Below are 11,627 nucleotides of genomic sequence, written 5' to 3' on the forward strand. Positions count from 1 at the left end.
TGTCCGGTGCGCCGCCACGTCACTCAACCGTTAGGGTTCGGAGCGAAGTCGACCGTTGGAGCTTTGTCTCCTTGTGGCACCGGACAGTCCGGTGCCCTCTGACTTCGTGGCTCTGACTTTTGCCGCTGCACTGTTCATGTGTCAGGTTATTTTGCAGTCGACCGTTGCGCGAGTTAGTCGTTGCTCCGCTAGTGCACCGGATAGTTCGATGGCGTACCTTAATAATCGAAACTATACCACCTTTATTGTAACCTTAATATTATGGTGGACTGAAGTTTATTCATGTCTTGTTGCATGTCTATGTACATGGTCTTTTATGATTAGGGTGTAGACACTCAAGGCAGAAAATACCTTTCCCCCAGCCATTGTCGTCTCTCTTTGGCGAAGAGAGAAAAATCCCTTGCCTTACCTAGGTGAGGCTAGAAAGCGACGCGATCCGTCTGGGAGCCATGCATATGATACCTATTGCTGACAGCGATGGCTACAGATACAAAGGTACCATGTAAATATCAAAGAAACAAAGGTGAAATCTGCACGTATAATTAATGCATACCTCCCTGAAGAATGTCACAGGTTGCTGACCAAGAGATTAAGGATTCCTAATATTGTAATAGAGGATTTGCAAGCGTAAAAATATAATTGGAGCCCATCAGCTTAGATATGAATCCATGCAACAGTGCATCTTATACAGGTTAATAATGGAACTCTAGGTCCTACTACAATCAGAATTTCTCTCACTTTTAAGAGAACGATAGAAAAATGGCAAGTGAATCCCTGCAACGGTGCAAACTGACGTATAGACCGTCGACACTGTAGATGTAGATCCACTTCAAGGGGTCCCACCCGGCCCACTCGTCGGGGCTCAGGCGGCACGACGATCGTGCACACGGCCTACTAGCTGCCAATTCGAGCTGCCTCAAGTGTTGGTCACTTGAGAAAGCACTGCTTGCTAATTAATCTACGTACATCATCGATCCCTCACTTACTGCTAGCTTGTAATCTGGCTAGCTTCAGACAGGGCACATGACATACATGCAACTTGAGCTTCTTCTTGCAGGGCCCAGAGAGATACACCGGCCAGATCTGGTAGACATTCCCGAACAGTACGACGAGGACGACCTCATGGCTAGAGCTGCACCCGACAGTCGACTACCGGGAGCGAGGAGGGTGTGGGCCTCGGTGCCACGGCACGTGAGAAGCAATGCCACGCCCCCTCTGGCACCCCGCCCCCTTCTTGAACTTAGGGCACGATACCATTCTTGATGTCAGGGAGGTAGGGATCTGGCGGTCACTGTCAGTGCCCTTTGAAGCGACGTAGGCTGGGAGGGAGCGGAAGATGGGGGTGGGTGGATGAGGCAATAGTGAGGGAGAGCATGGAGACGGCGATGGCGGGTTCCGCGATGGGTGCGGGGCGACGACGGATGAGGAGTGGATGGAGAGCGGTTAGGTTTTTTTGTGGGAGCGGAGACTAGGGATAAAAATCCAATGAGTGTTTTTTGGCGTGTGTGGTGGGGCTGTGGGAGTGGGGGCACAATCTGAAGATCGAACTTGAATCGCGCGGCGCGGGCAGTGCTTCCTCTAACTAAAGAGAACCTAGGGCTACTAATACATAAACTATATATATCCAAATAAGACCTAAACAAGAAGGATGTATTCATCCCATCGTGATGATGATCCTAGCCACCAAAAACAGGGTAAAGCACAACACTGGTCCAATTAGAGATGGCAATGGGACCCAATTCCTCGCGGAGAATTCCACCATTAGATGATGGGGATAGAAAAGTTTTTCCCCCACAAGGATGTAAACGAGGACAACTTCTCCCCCGAGGGGTAAACAGGGATGAGGAAGCATTCCCCACCCATGTTCCCCCAGGGACCCGTTAAACTCACATGTGACATTGTTTTCGTGTAATAGTTAATGATAAAAATAAATAATTACCTTATCAAGAGTTCACTCATTATACAAATATGTTTATTTTGATGTACGCATAATGATTTATTACATCTGATATGTATAAGTGACAATGTTTTGCATTAATAATAAAGGAAATACATCCTAGTTGTATTTAAGCGGGACGGGGATCCCCATCAATGATTTATCCCGCGGGGAAAGGGGATGGAGCCCGCAAGCGTTCGTGGGATACCCGTAGAGAATTTTTTTCGTCGCAGGAACGAGGATGGAGAGCTATTTCCTGACAGGGAATTCCCAATTACATCTGTAGATCCAATGCAGGTCGGACCTGCCTGACTCCTTCTATCTATAAATACAACTCGTAGTTGAGCAAAGAGGGGGAGGGGGGTATTTTGCTGGACAAGTAGTAACAGTCTAACAGAATAACCATTATAGTGCTTTTTTAGATGCACACATGTATTCATTTATGGTGTGTTTAGTTTGTGGAGTCACCCAATACTTCATGAGGTGATGCATCATAAGTTCATTCCATCAATTTTGGTGGAATCAATCCACTCCTCAGGTATATACTAATTATTAGCTTATGAGGAATGAAGTGGTAATGGACCAACTCATTCTATTCAACAAACCAAATAAAAATGTGAGGAGTGAGAAGAAGATGGATCACTTCATTCCTCAAACCAAACACACCCTAAATACACGTGAGTTGAAGTAATTTGACGTTGATTTTAAACTAAACTCTACACCAAACTACTACTCTAACCCAGAGCCCCAAAAGCCATAGATTGGAAGAAAAAACAATGGGCGCAAGCTGGGTCGCCTCTATCCGATCTAAGGGTCAACTCTCTAGATGCAATCTCGGTCGGCAATCATACTCGCTCTCGTGACTCGTGAGTTTCACTACTCCTACGAGACTATACGAGAGGACAGTAACTCATTTAGGGTCTTCAATCCTTAGGCCATCTTCTGCAAAGTTCGGCATTCTCTATTTTATGCAATCTATCGAAGAAGACAACCTTAAGATGGTGACGATGTAGGGTTGGACTAGCTATTGAGAAAAAATATATAGAATACATCCAGCTAATTGTTAGCTACTAACATTTAGCATGACAGTGCCTAAACAAGTGGGACGGTCTCCAGCAGATCGTGAATATGGTTGTGTAAAACACAATTTACACTGTAGACTGCACTGTTTATAGAGTGACGTTTCAAATAATAGATGTGATAAGAGATAGGATATGTAAAGCTGCTGGAGCTAGCTAAATGTGTCTCCCTGTCCTAAGATATAAGATTATCTCCAACAGATCATCTATTTTAAACTTCAATCTTGCAAATAGTATCATTATCTATATTGATGCGAGCCCTATTTTACATCATCCGCTACAAATAGTGGGGACCAATTTAAGAGAACGATATTAATGGATACTTTTGGAGATGCATTAGTGGCACGATGTTGGATAAATATGCGGACCATAGCTTTTTGCGTGGATCTTCGGATTACATCTTAGACAATAGTAGAAAAGAGCTCTAAACTGGCGTCACACAGAAATTTATACCGGTAGTTTTAATTACCGCGCGCCAATGAAAATAAACAGGTGGGCCCACCTTAAGGAACCACTGGTGTAAATATATTTACACTGACGGTTCACTTAACTGAACCGCCAGTGGAAAGAAGATATTTATATTGGCGGTTGTTTTAAGTGAACCGCGAGTGGAAATATCATACACACTAGCGACTCACTTAACTAAACCGTCAGTGCAAAAGAGCTATTTACACTGGCAGTTCAATTAATAAAACTGTCAGTGGAAAAGAGCTATTTACACTGGTGATTGTTTTAAGTAAACCGCCAGTGAAAATGATGGTCGTTCTTTTAAGTGAACCGTCAGTGGAAAAGAGTTATTTACACTTTCGATAGTGTTAAGTGAACCGCAATTGGAGTGTTAAGAAAACCGCCCGTGGAAATAACATTAGCACTGACGGTTTTCTTAAGCACCGCGCTAGTGCTAATGTTATTTACGCATGTGGCTGTTTTAAGAAAACCGCCAGTGCAAATGTTGTTTCACTAGCGGTTTTTCTTAAACAACCCGCTAGTGTTAATGTTGTTTCCACTTGCGGTTACAAAACAACCGCCAGTGAAAAGACCGATTTTTATTGGCCCCTATCACTGGCGACACTGAAAAACGCAACTACAAATAGCTTTAGGATCGCCACTATGTGTAGCACCATATATTAGTGACAACATTATTTCAGAGTTCAACGGCTAGTGCCGCAGACGGAAGCGGTACGTGCCACAAAGAGAGTTATTTACACTTTCGGTAGTGTTAAGTGAACCGCAATTGGAGTGTTAAGAAAATCACTAGTGGAAATAACATTAGAACTGACGGTTTTCTTAAGCACACCGCTAGTGCTAATGTTATTTACGTAGACGGTTGTATTAATTAAGAAAACCGTCAGTGCAAATGTTGTTTTCACTGACGGTTTTCTTAAACAACCCGTCAGTGCTAATGTTATTTCCACTTGCGATTGCAAAACAACCGCCAGTGAAAAGGCCGATTTCTATTGGTCCCTAGCACTGACGGCACTGAACAACGACAGTGCAAATAGCTATAGAATTGCCACTATAAGGCTTCTGTGTAGCACCATATATTAGTGACAACATTATTTCAGAGTTCAACGGCTAGTGCCGCAGACGGAAGGGGTACGTGCCAAAGAGAGCCTAAATCTTCTTTTGGCTATCCGTTGCTTGCAAAACTATGGTTTCGACAACTACTCCTGGCCCCAAGCCAACAATCACCCCCATCCCCTTTCTCTCTTGCTGGCGCCGGAGCTCGTCAAGCACGAAGATGACCGACGGCCCAGACATGTTCCCGTACTCACTCAGCACCCGGCGGCTCGCTTCCAGCTTGTGCGGTTCCAACATAAGCCCCTCCTCGACGCTGTCCAAGACGGCGCGTCCACCCGGATGGACCGCCCAGAAGAGGTCGTTCCAGCTGCCGCCGATGCCGAGCAGCGATAGAGCGTCAACCATACACTGCTCTATGTTTTCACGTACCAGGGACGGGATCTCCCTGGAAGGGTTGAAGTGTAACCCATCCTCACAGAGCTGGCCGGCGGCGACATGCTTGGTCTCCGGTATCGTGGTCTGCGAGGCGGACAGCATCTCGAAGTCCGGTTCTTCGACGGAGACGGGGTCGGCGCCGACGATGACGGCGCCCGCGCCATCTCCTAACAGTGACTGCAAGATGAGCGTGTCGACGTGGGCCTCGTGGGGCGCGCGGAAAATGGCGAGCGTGACCTCGGCACAGGCCACGAGCACGCGCGCGCCGCGGTTGTTCTCGGCCATGTCCTTGGCGAGACGGAGCGCGGCGCAGCCGCTGGAGCAGCCGTTCATGTAGAGCATGGTGCGGCGCACGGTGGGGCGCAGGCCGAGGAGTGAGGCCACGAGCCAGTCCACGCCCGGCATGTGGGCGCCGGAGTAGGTGGTCACCACGAGGTGCGTGATCTCCGTGGCTGGACGCCCCCACTCGGCGATAGCGTCAACTGCGGCTGCGGCAGCGAGCTCGGGAACGGCACTAGCCATGATGTCCTGCCGCTCATGTAACGATGGCATGGACCGGTCGATGAATGCAGGGTGGCCGCGTAGCAGCTCCTCCGTGTGGTGGAAGTAGCGTTTCTTGATTGCCGATTTGTGGCCTGGAGAAAAAACGATCCATTAATGTATATTGCATCACCGACTGATGAAGGAAAGATAATAGAGACAAACACATCTATGGACCGTCTCTATTAAATGGTCACATCGGCAATCAAGCAAATGCCCGTCTCTACCAAAAAAAGACCCGTCTCTAGAAAATGGAGGCTTATCGGTCCCGCCTACTTGTCATGTTGGGCTTAGAGTTTTCACGGTCTATCTACGAGTTAACGGTCCACTTGTAAGGTTGTGCACAGTAGATCATATAAAATAGAATATTTGCATTGTTTATTAAGTGAGACTTGAAAGAGCTAATGAGATATGTGATGAAATATGATAAATGCTGGATGCGCTTAAGGAGAGAGAAATACACCTGCGCGCTTCGCGTATAACGTAGGATGACCGTCGAAACGATGTTGTATATAGTATTACATTCGTTTTCGAATATTTTTCGTCCACTAGTTTATTTTTAAACTTAACGGCGACAAATAAAAAATAAAAAATAATGGAGGAAGTAGTAAAGAAATATAAAAGTAGAGATAATCTGTAATTTTTAATATAGTCTCGGATAAACACAAAATTTATACCAGAATTACTGTCTTTCTCTGGAAATAATCATTAATAGATCGAGACCATTTGTTTGTCTTCCTCTCAAAATGAAAATGGAAAACACTCATGCCTCCTGCCCTCCTCTAAAAATCGGCTGTGCCCTAGTGGCATTTGCTTTGATTACACGTGAACTAGAGTGTGACTTATAATTGAGTGTACTTGAACTTATATTAGATATTTAGATATATGCTTCAACAATCATACTGCTCGTCCTTATTTAATACAAATATGTTGGTGGGTGTTGTTGATCCATGGCCTAGAATATATTCATTACAAGATAAATTGGTTTTAGTAGCTCAAGAAAGGTAACAAATAAAATTGCATGCACAATTATACACTCCCTCCGAGTCATTCTAATTTTTTCTTGAGAAAATTATTTGTGGTACAATGATTATCATCGGCACACTGTAGCGGTTAAAATTTTTTATTAATGTCATTGATAATTACCAACATTTCTTGGTGTGTTTCTAATAAATAGTGCTATTTTCGGTGTCCCACAACTGAAACCATTCTTTTGTCAGTGTGTCATAGATAATTTTCACATTTTCTTTGACAGTTGCAGCATCCTAAATTCAATCAAATTTATATAATAAAATAATATTTATAGTTTTCTCTATAATTATGCTTTGTCTATTTGACAAGGTTATAACGACTTAGGGTCCTTACGGTTCATTCATTCCTAGAAATTTGATTCTAGCTATCAGCTATAGCTGAAAGTTGTTCGGCTGAAACGGTTGTGGATTTATAAAAGAGATGTTGGTTATGTTTCTGACATCATGTAATATTACTTATTATATATATGTTAATTGATCAGATAGATACGTTGATGATAATTTTAAAAAAGTTTTTTTTCATTTCCGATATAGTTGATTCAAATAAAATGTGATATTATATAACTAATACAAAATATATTTAAATAGTACAAAATTTTTAATAATATAAACAGTGATATTATATAAGCAATACAAAGAAAGAGTGTGAATAAAAGAAAGAGAAAAGATCGAACATATGATTTATAAAAAGAAAGAGAAAATATCGAATATGTAATTTTGCTTGTTAATCTGGGATCCAAGGGATTGCTAAATGAATTACTGTGTTTTAAAATCTCTTCTCCCTCTGGAGCCCTTTCAATTAAATTTCAGATTCCAAAACATGAACCTAAGATGCAAAGCTAAACTAAAGGGATCCTTAAGATATGTTTGGTTATAATAATAAGACCGGGTGGGATGGAATGTTTCGTTAGATAACACTGTTTAGTTTAGGATTAGTAATTAAGACTAGACTATCTCAGTGTTGTCTCTATCCATATGATTGGTTATCCGTACCGTTCCATTCTGAATTATCGCGTGTGTTGACTTTGACTGAGGGCCTGTTTGGTTATAATAATAAGTCGTTCAGAAGTTATTTACCTAGCCGGCCAGACTCGCGTGGAACTGGGCGCACTAAACCAATCAGCCACTATCTGTCTGTCAAAATTAGACGGACGAGTACATGGCCGTGTCACGGCTGTCTTGTAACCAAACATGCAGTTAAATACTTACAGATCCTCTTGAGCTTGTCTTTAAGGCTAGTGAGGTGCTCGCTCTTGGTAACGCGGAAGTAGTAGTCCGCGTACTCCTCCTGCCTCACGCAGTTGGGCGGGTTCGCCGTCCCGATGGCGAGCACGGTGGCTGGGCCGTCGGCACGCAGCTCTCGCCTTCTGTCGCTGCAGAGGCCGACCGCCGCTATTTGGCTGACCAGCAGCAGCGACGTCATACTGTGTAGACGAACCGGAGGCGAGATGGATGAAGTAGCGAAATGAGAGAGATGGGAGTGGCAAGGCAAGGTAGATTGGCTATGTGCAACCTATTTATAAAGGGTGCGATTGGTTCCCTTCCCTCGGTAGCCAGGACTACATGTGCCAGCCAGGCCCCTAGTAGCCATGTTGCGCTCGTGCAAATGCTCAGCCTGGCTAGATTGCAAGCGCACCCAACCAATCATGTGTGCTTGCACCGGAGGAGCCTAGTCCTTGGTACAGCTAACCAAAGCGATCAAGTGCCGTCTGATGCGTGCTGACTGCTGAGCCTCCACCGTGATCCCAGCTATAGGAGCTCCAATTGTTATCTACTCCCTCTATTCTAATTAATAATTTGTTTGACTTTTTTACCAAATTTAATTAGCTTGTCTTATTCAAAAAATTTAGAAAAAAATAAAAATTCAAAGTCATACATAAAATATATTATATAATATATTATATGCTAAATATTATCAAAGTAAAAAATAATAATAACTATTTTTTAATAAGATAAGCTGTTTAAAGTTAGAATAAAAAAGTTAAACAAATTATAAATTGGAACAAACAGAGTAAAAGGTAAATAGGTGTTTGATTTTTAGGGGCTAATATTATATTTTAGTTCTAAATTAATAAATACAGAAGCTGAAATATAGTTTTAGTTTCTGTATTTAATAATTTAGAGATTAAAATATAATAAAATAAAAAGACTAAACATTATAAACCAAATATCACTAACTATTATTATTATTGGATACAACCGTCTTAACAAGTTTGGCAATGGTCTCGATCTGAAAGCTCTAAAAACCTGCTCTACCACGTACTAGTACAGCGAAGCTGTGTACGCAGATTCCAAAGACATTTGTAATGCCATTTCCAGTTTCCACCAGTGTGAAAGGCAGGGAAAATCGTGAGCTTCGCCGACATCGACTGCAGAATCACCATTACAATTGTATTTAACAGTTTCTTAGAGACTGTTTGTTTCCCAGTGCTAAAATTTAGTACCCGGTAAAATTTAGCAAATATGCTAAATTTTCTAAACTTTCACTAGTAGAAAAAGGCTCAAAGTTTGCAAGGCGATATATTTTTACAGGCGGATCCAGTTATTAACAGTATGTGCTATTTTTAGTGTCGGTTACTTAAAAAAAAACCGCCACTAAAAATCGTATTTTTACAAGCGGTTTCTTAAGAAAACCGTCTGTAAAAATCCATGATTTATAGTAGCGGTTTTCTTAAGGAACCGACTGTATTAATCAATTTCTAGTGGCGGTTTTCTTAAGAAACTGCCGCTATAAATCATTTTTATCCATAAAATTTTCGAGTTTTTAAACGACCTCGTATGATAAAATCACCAAAATAAAAGTTGTAGATCTCTGAAAGTTATGAAACTTTGTAGATGACAACTTTTTATTTGAACTCATTTCGATTCTCAAAAATTGAGTCTAATTATGTTAAATTTAAAATTTAAATTTTACAAACTGCCTTAGATGAAAAAGTGTCAAAATGAAAGTTGTAGAACTTTAAAATTTAGTCAACTTTGTAGTATACAACTTTTTTTTATTTGAATTCGTTTACGGTCTCAAACAAGTAATTTACACTCAGTTGGTTGTAATATGTGGATAAAAAATTACAAACTAGACACAAAGCATGTCATAGGCGGAGTGCTAGCCAAGGGTATGCACGAGGGTGAGGTTGGTGGTTCGTTTCCTAACAATCGGTCGCGACTTGTGATCGAGACTCGAGCGGGTGGGGTGGGCTGAGTCCTATTCTTAAATAGTTTTTTGTTATTTATATAACCCATATAATGTTTCTAAAAATAATTTTTACTAGCGGTTTTATTATGTCGACTGCCAGTGGAAATCTGGCGGTTTTCTTAACTCAACCGCCAGTGGAAATCGATTTTCACTGGCGGTCCTCAGTTATTCGCCTATAAAAATGATGATTTCTACTGACCCCTAGTACCAACGGTTCTAAGAAACGCAAGTGAAAATAGGTTCACAACCGTTACTATAGAGCTTCTTTGTACTAGTGTTTAGTACTTGAGTATTGTTTGGGTCTACGAGGAGCACAAGACCAATGGTGGTAGAGAGAGAAAGGGCTACAATTCGTAACAATCGGCCGCGACTTGTGACCGAGGCTCGAGCGGGTGGGGTGGGCTGAATCCTCTTCTTAAATAATTTTTTTGTTGTTTATAAAACCCGTTTAATGTTTCTAAAAATAATTTTTACTAGCGGTTTTATTATGTCGACTGCTAGTGGAAATCTGGCAGTTTTCTTAACTCAACCGCGAGTGGAAATCGATTTTCACTAGCGGTCCTCAGTTATTCGCCTGTAAAAATGATGATTTCTACTGGCCCCTAGCACCAACGGTTCTAAGAAACGCAAGTGAAAATAGGTTCACAATCGTTACTATAGAGCTTCTTTGTACTAGTGTTTAGCACTTGAGTATTGTTTGGGTCTACGAGGAGCACAGGACCATGGTGGTAGAGAGAGAAAGGGCTATTCAATGTAAAATAGAGTTGGGACCCGTTTTAGCATAGTTTAGCAGTTTTGATGGAGCTAAAGTGTTAATGAATGCTAAACTTTAGCACATCACTTTTAGCCACCCTTTTTGTTTTTTAGTAGCTAAATTTTTACAAAAAATGTAGTACTAAGGTTTAGCAAGGGGAAACAAACGGGCCCTTATTAAGAGAGAACCGTCAGTGTAAAAGTACATACACTCATGATTGCTTTGGGCATGTACAATCCAACTAAATGAGGAGTCTCTTAAGAGATCTCTAGTGAGCTAACTAAAAAAATAAAGAGTGAAGAGTCCGTCTCTATATGACTCTTTATATATTATATATTGACTGTATTTATTATCTATGGACTGAAGGTTATATCATACAGTTCTTAAATGTCTCTTATATTTGAAAAACCGTACTAAGAGCTTAGGATTGTACATGCCCTTAAGAAAACCACACGTGTAAATATATTTTTGTAAAAAGTTTTTTTTTTAAAAAAACCTGCTGCCTCTGCAAGTTATTTTAAAATGTTTCCACCGTATTAGGCTATATCAAATAGATCCCTATCATATCCCCTATCTCATTCTTTATTTAAACTTCACTCTAGAAACAATATCAAACAGTGCTATATACAGTTATGCATCCCCTATTTTACCATATCTACTAGAGACACCTTATCTGTTCTTAACAAACTATAATTACATATCCAAATATACATCACATGCAACAATATTTCCATCCATCAAAAAATAATAATTACTTGATTCTATCGCAGTCACCTACCCATGTATATACACCAACCATAGAATTACATATAAATACAACAAAGTTTTTGGCTTATAACAAGTTACATGAATCTTCTAATAGTCGTCTCTATTCAGTTGTAGCCTAGAAAATCTATAAAATCTCTATACTTTGGCTTTGCTAACTGAAATATAACATCATGATATTTTTCATCAAAGTAAACAATTTCTTTCATGACGAACCGACACATGTTCTCACATATGTTCATTGTGCCTTGACCTTTGAGGTGTTCCCTTCTATGGGAAAAATATACATGCAAAGAATATTAATAGTCAACTTATATTTACAAGTGACCAATATATTTACAATCAGTGCCGGTCATGACATTTTAGAGGCGTA

At 41.1% G+C, this 11,627-nt stretch overlaps 1 protein-coding gene across 1 annotated transcript; it reads right to left on the reverse strand.

Annotated features, from left to right (window-relative positions):
• Positions 1 to 4,388: 4,388 nt before the first annotated feature.
• Positions 4,389 to 8,042, reverse strand: LOC103650038 (bisdemethoxycurcumin synthase). The gene is made up of 2 exons (XM_008675707.3): positions 7,752 to 8,042; positions 4,389 to 5,606 (listed from the first exon to the last, which is right to left on the reverse strand). Exons 1-2 carry the CDS (start codon positions 7,963 to 7,965, stop codon positions 4,630 to 4,632), a joined length of 1,191 nt encoding a protein of 396 aa, XP_008673929.1. The 5' UTR covers positions 7,966 to 8,042; the 3' UTR covers positions 4,389 to 4,629.
• Positions 8,043 to 11,627: the final 3,585 nt, after the last annotated feature.

The sequence above is a fragment of the Zea mays genome, chromosome 3 (genome assembly GCF_902167145.1).
Source record: "Zea mays cultivar B73 chromosome 3, Zm-B73-REFERENCE-NAM-5.0, whole genome shotgun sequence".
Classification (NCBI taxonomy): Eukaryota; Viridiplantae; Streptophyta; class Magnoliopsida; order Poales; family Poaceae; genus Zea; species Zea mays.

Excerpts from the sequence above, each read along its gene's own strand:
- LOC103650038 (XM_008675707.3), bottom strand. The coding sequence starts at position 7,965 with ATGACGTCGCTGCTGCTGGTCAGCCAAATAGCGGCGGTCGGCCTCTGC. Across the intron at positions 5,607-7,751 it reads AGACAAGCTCAAGAGGATCT|GCCACAAATCGGCAATCAAG; the intron begins GTAAGTATTTAA and ends TTTTTTCTCCAG.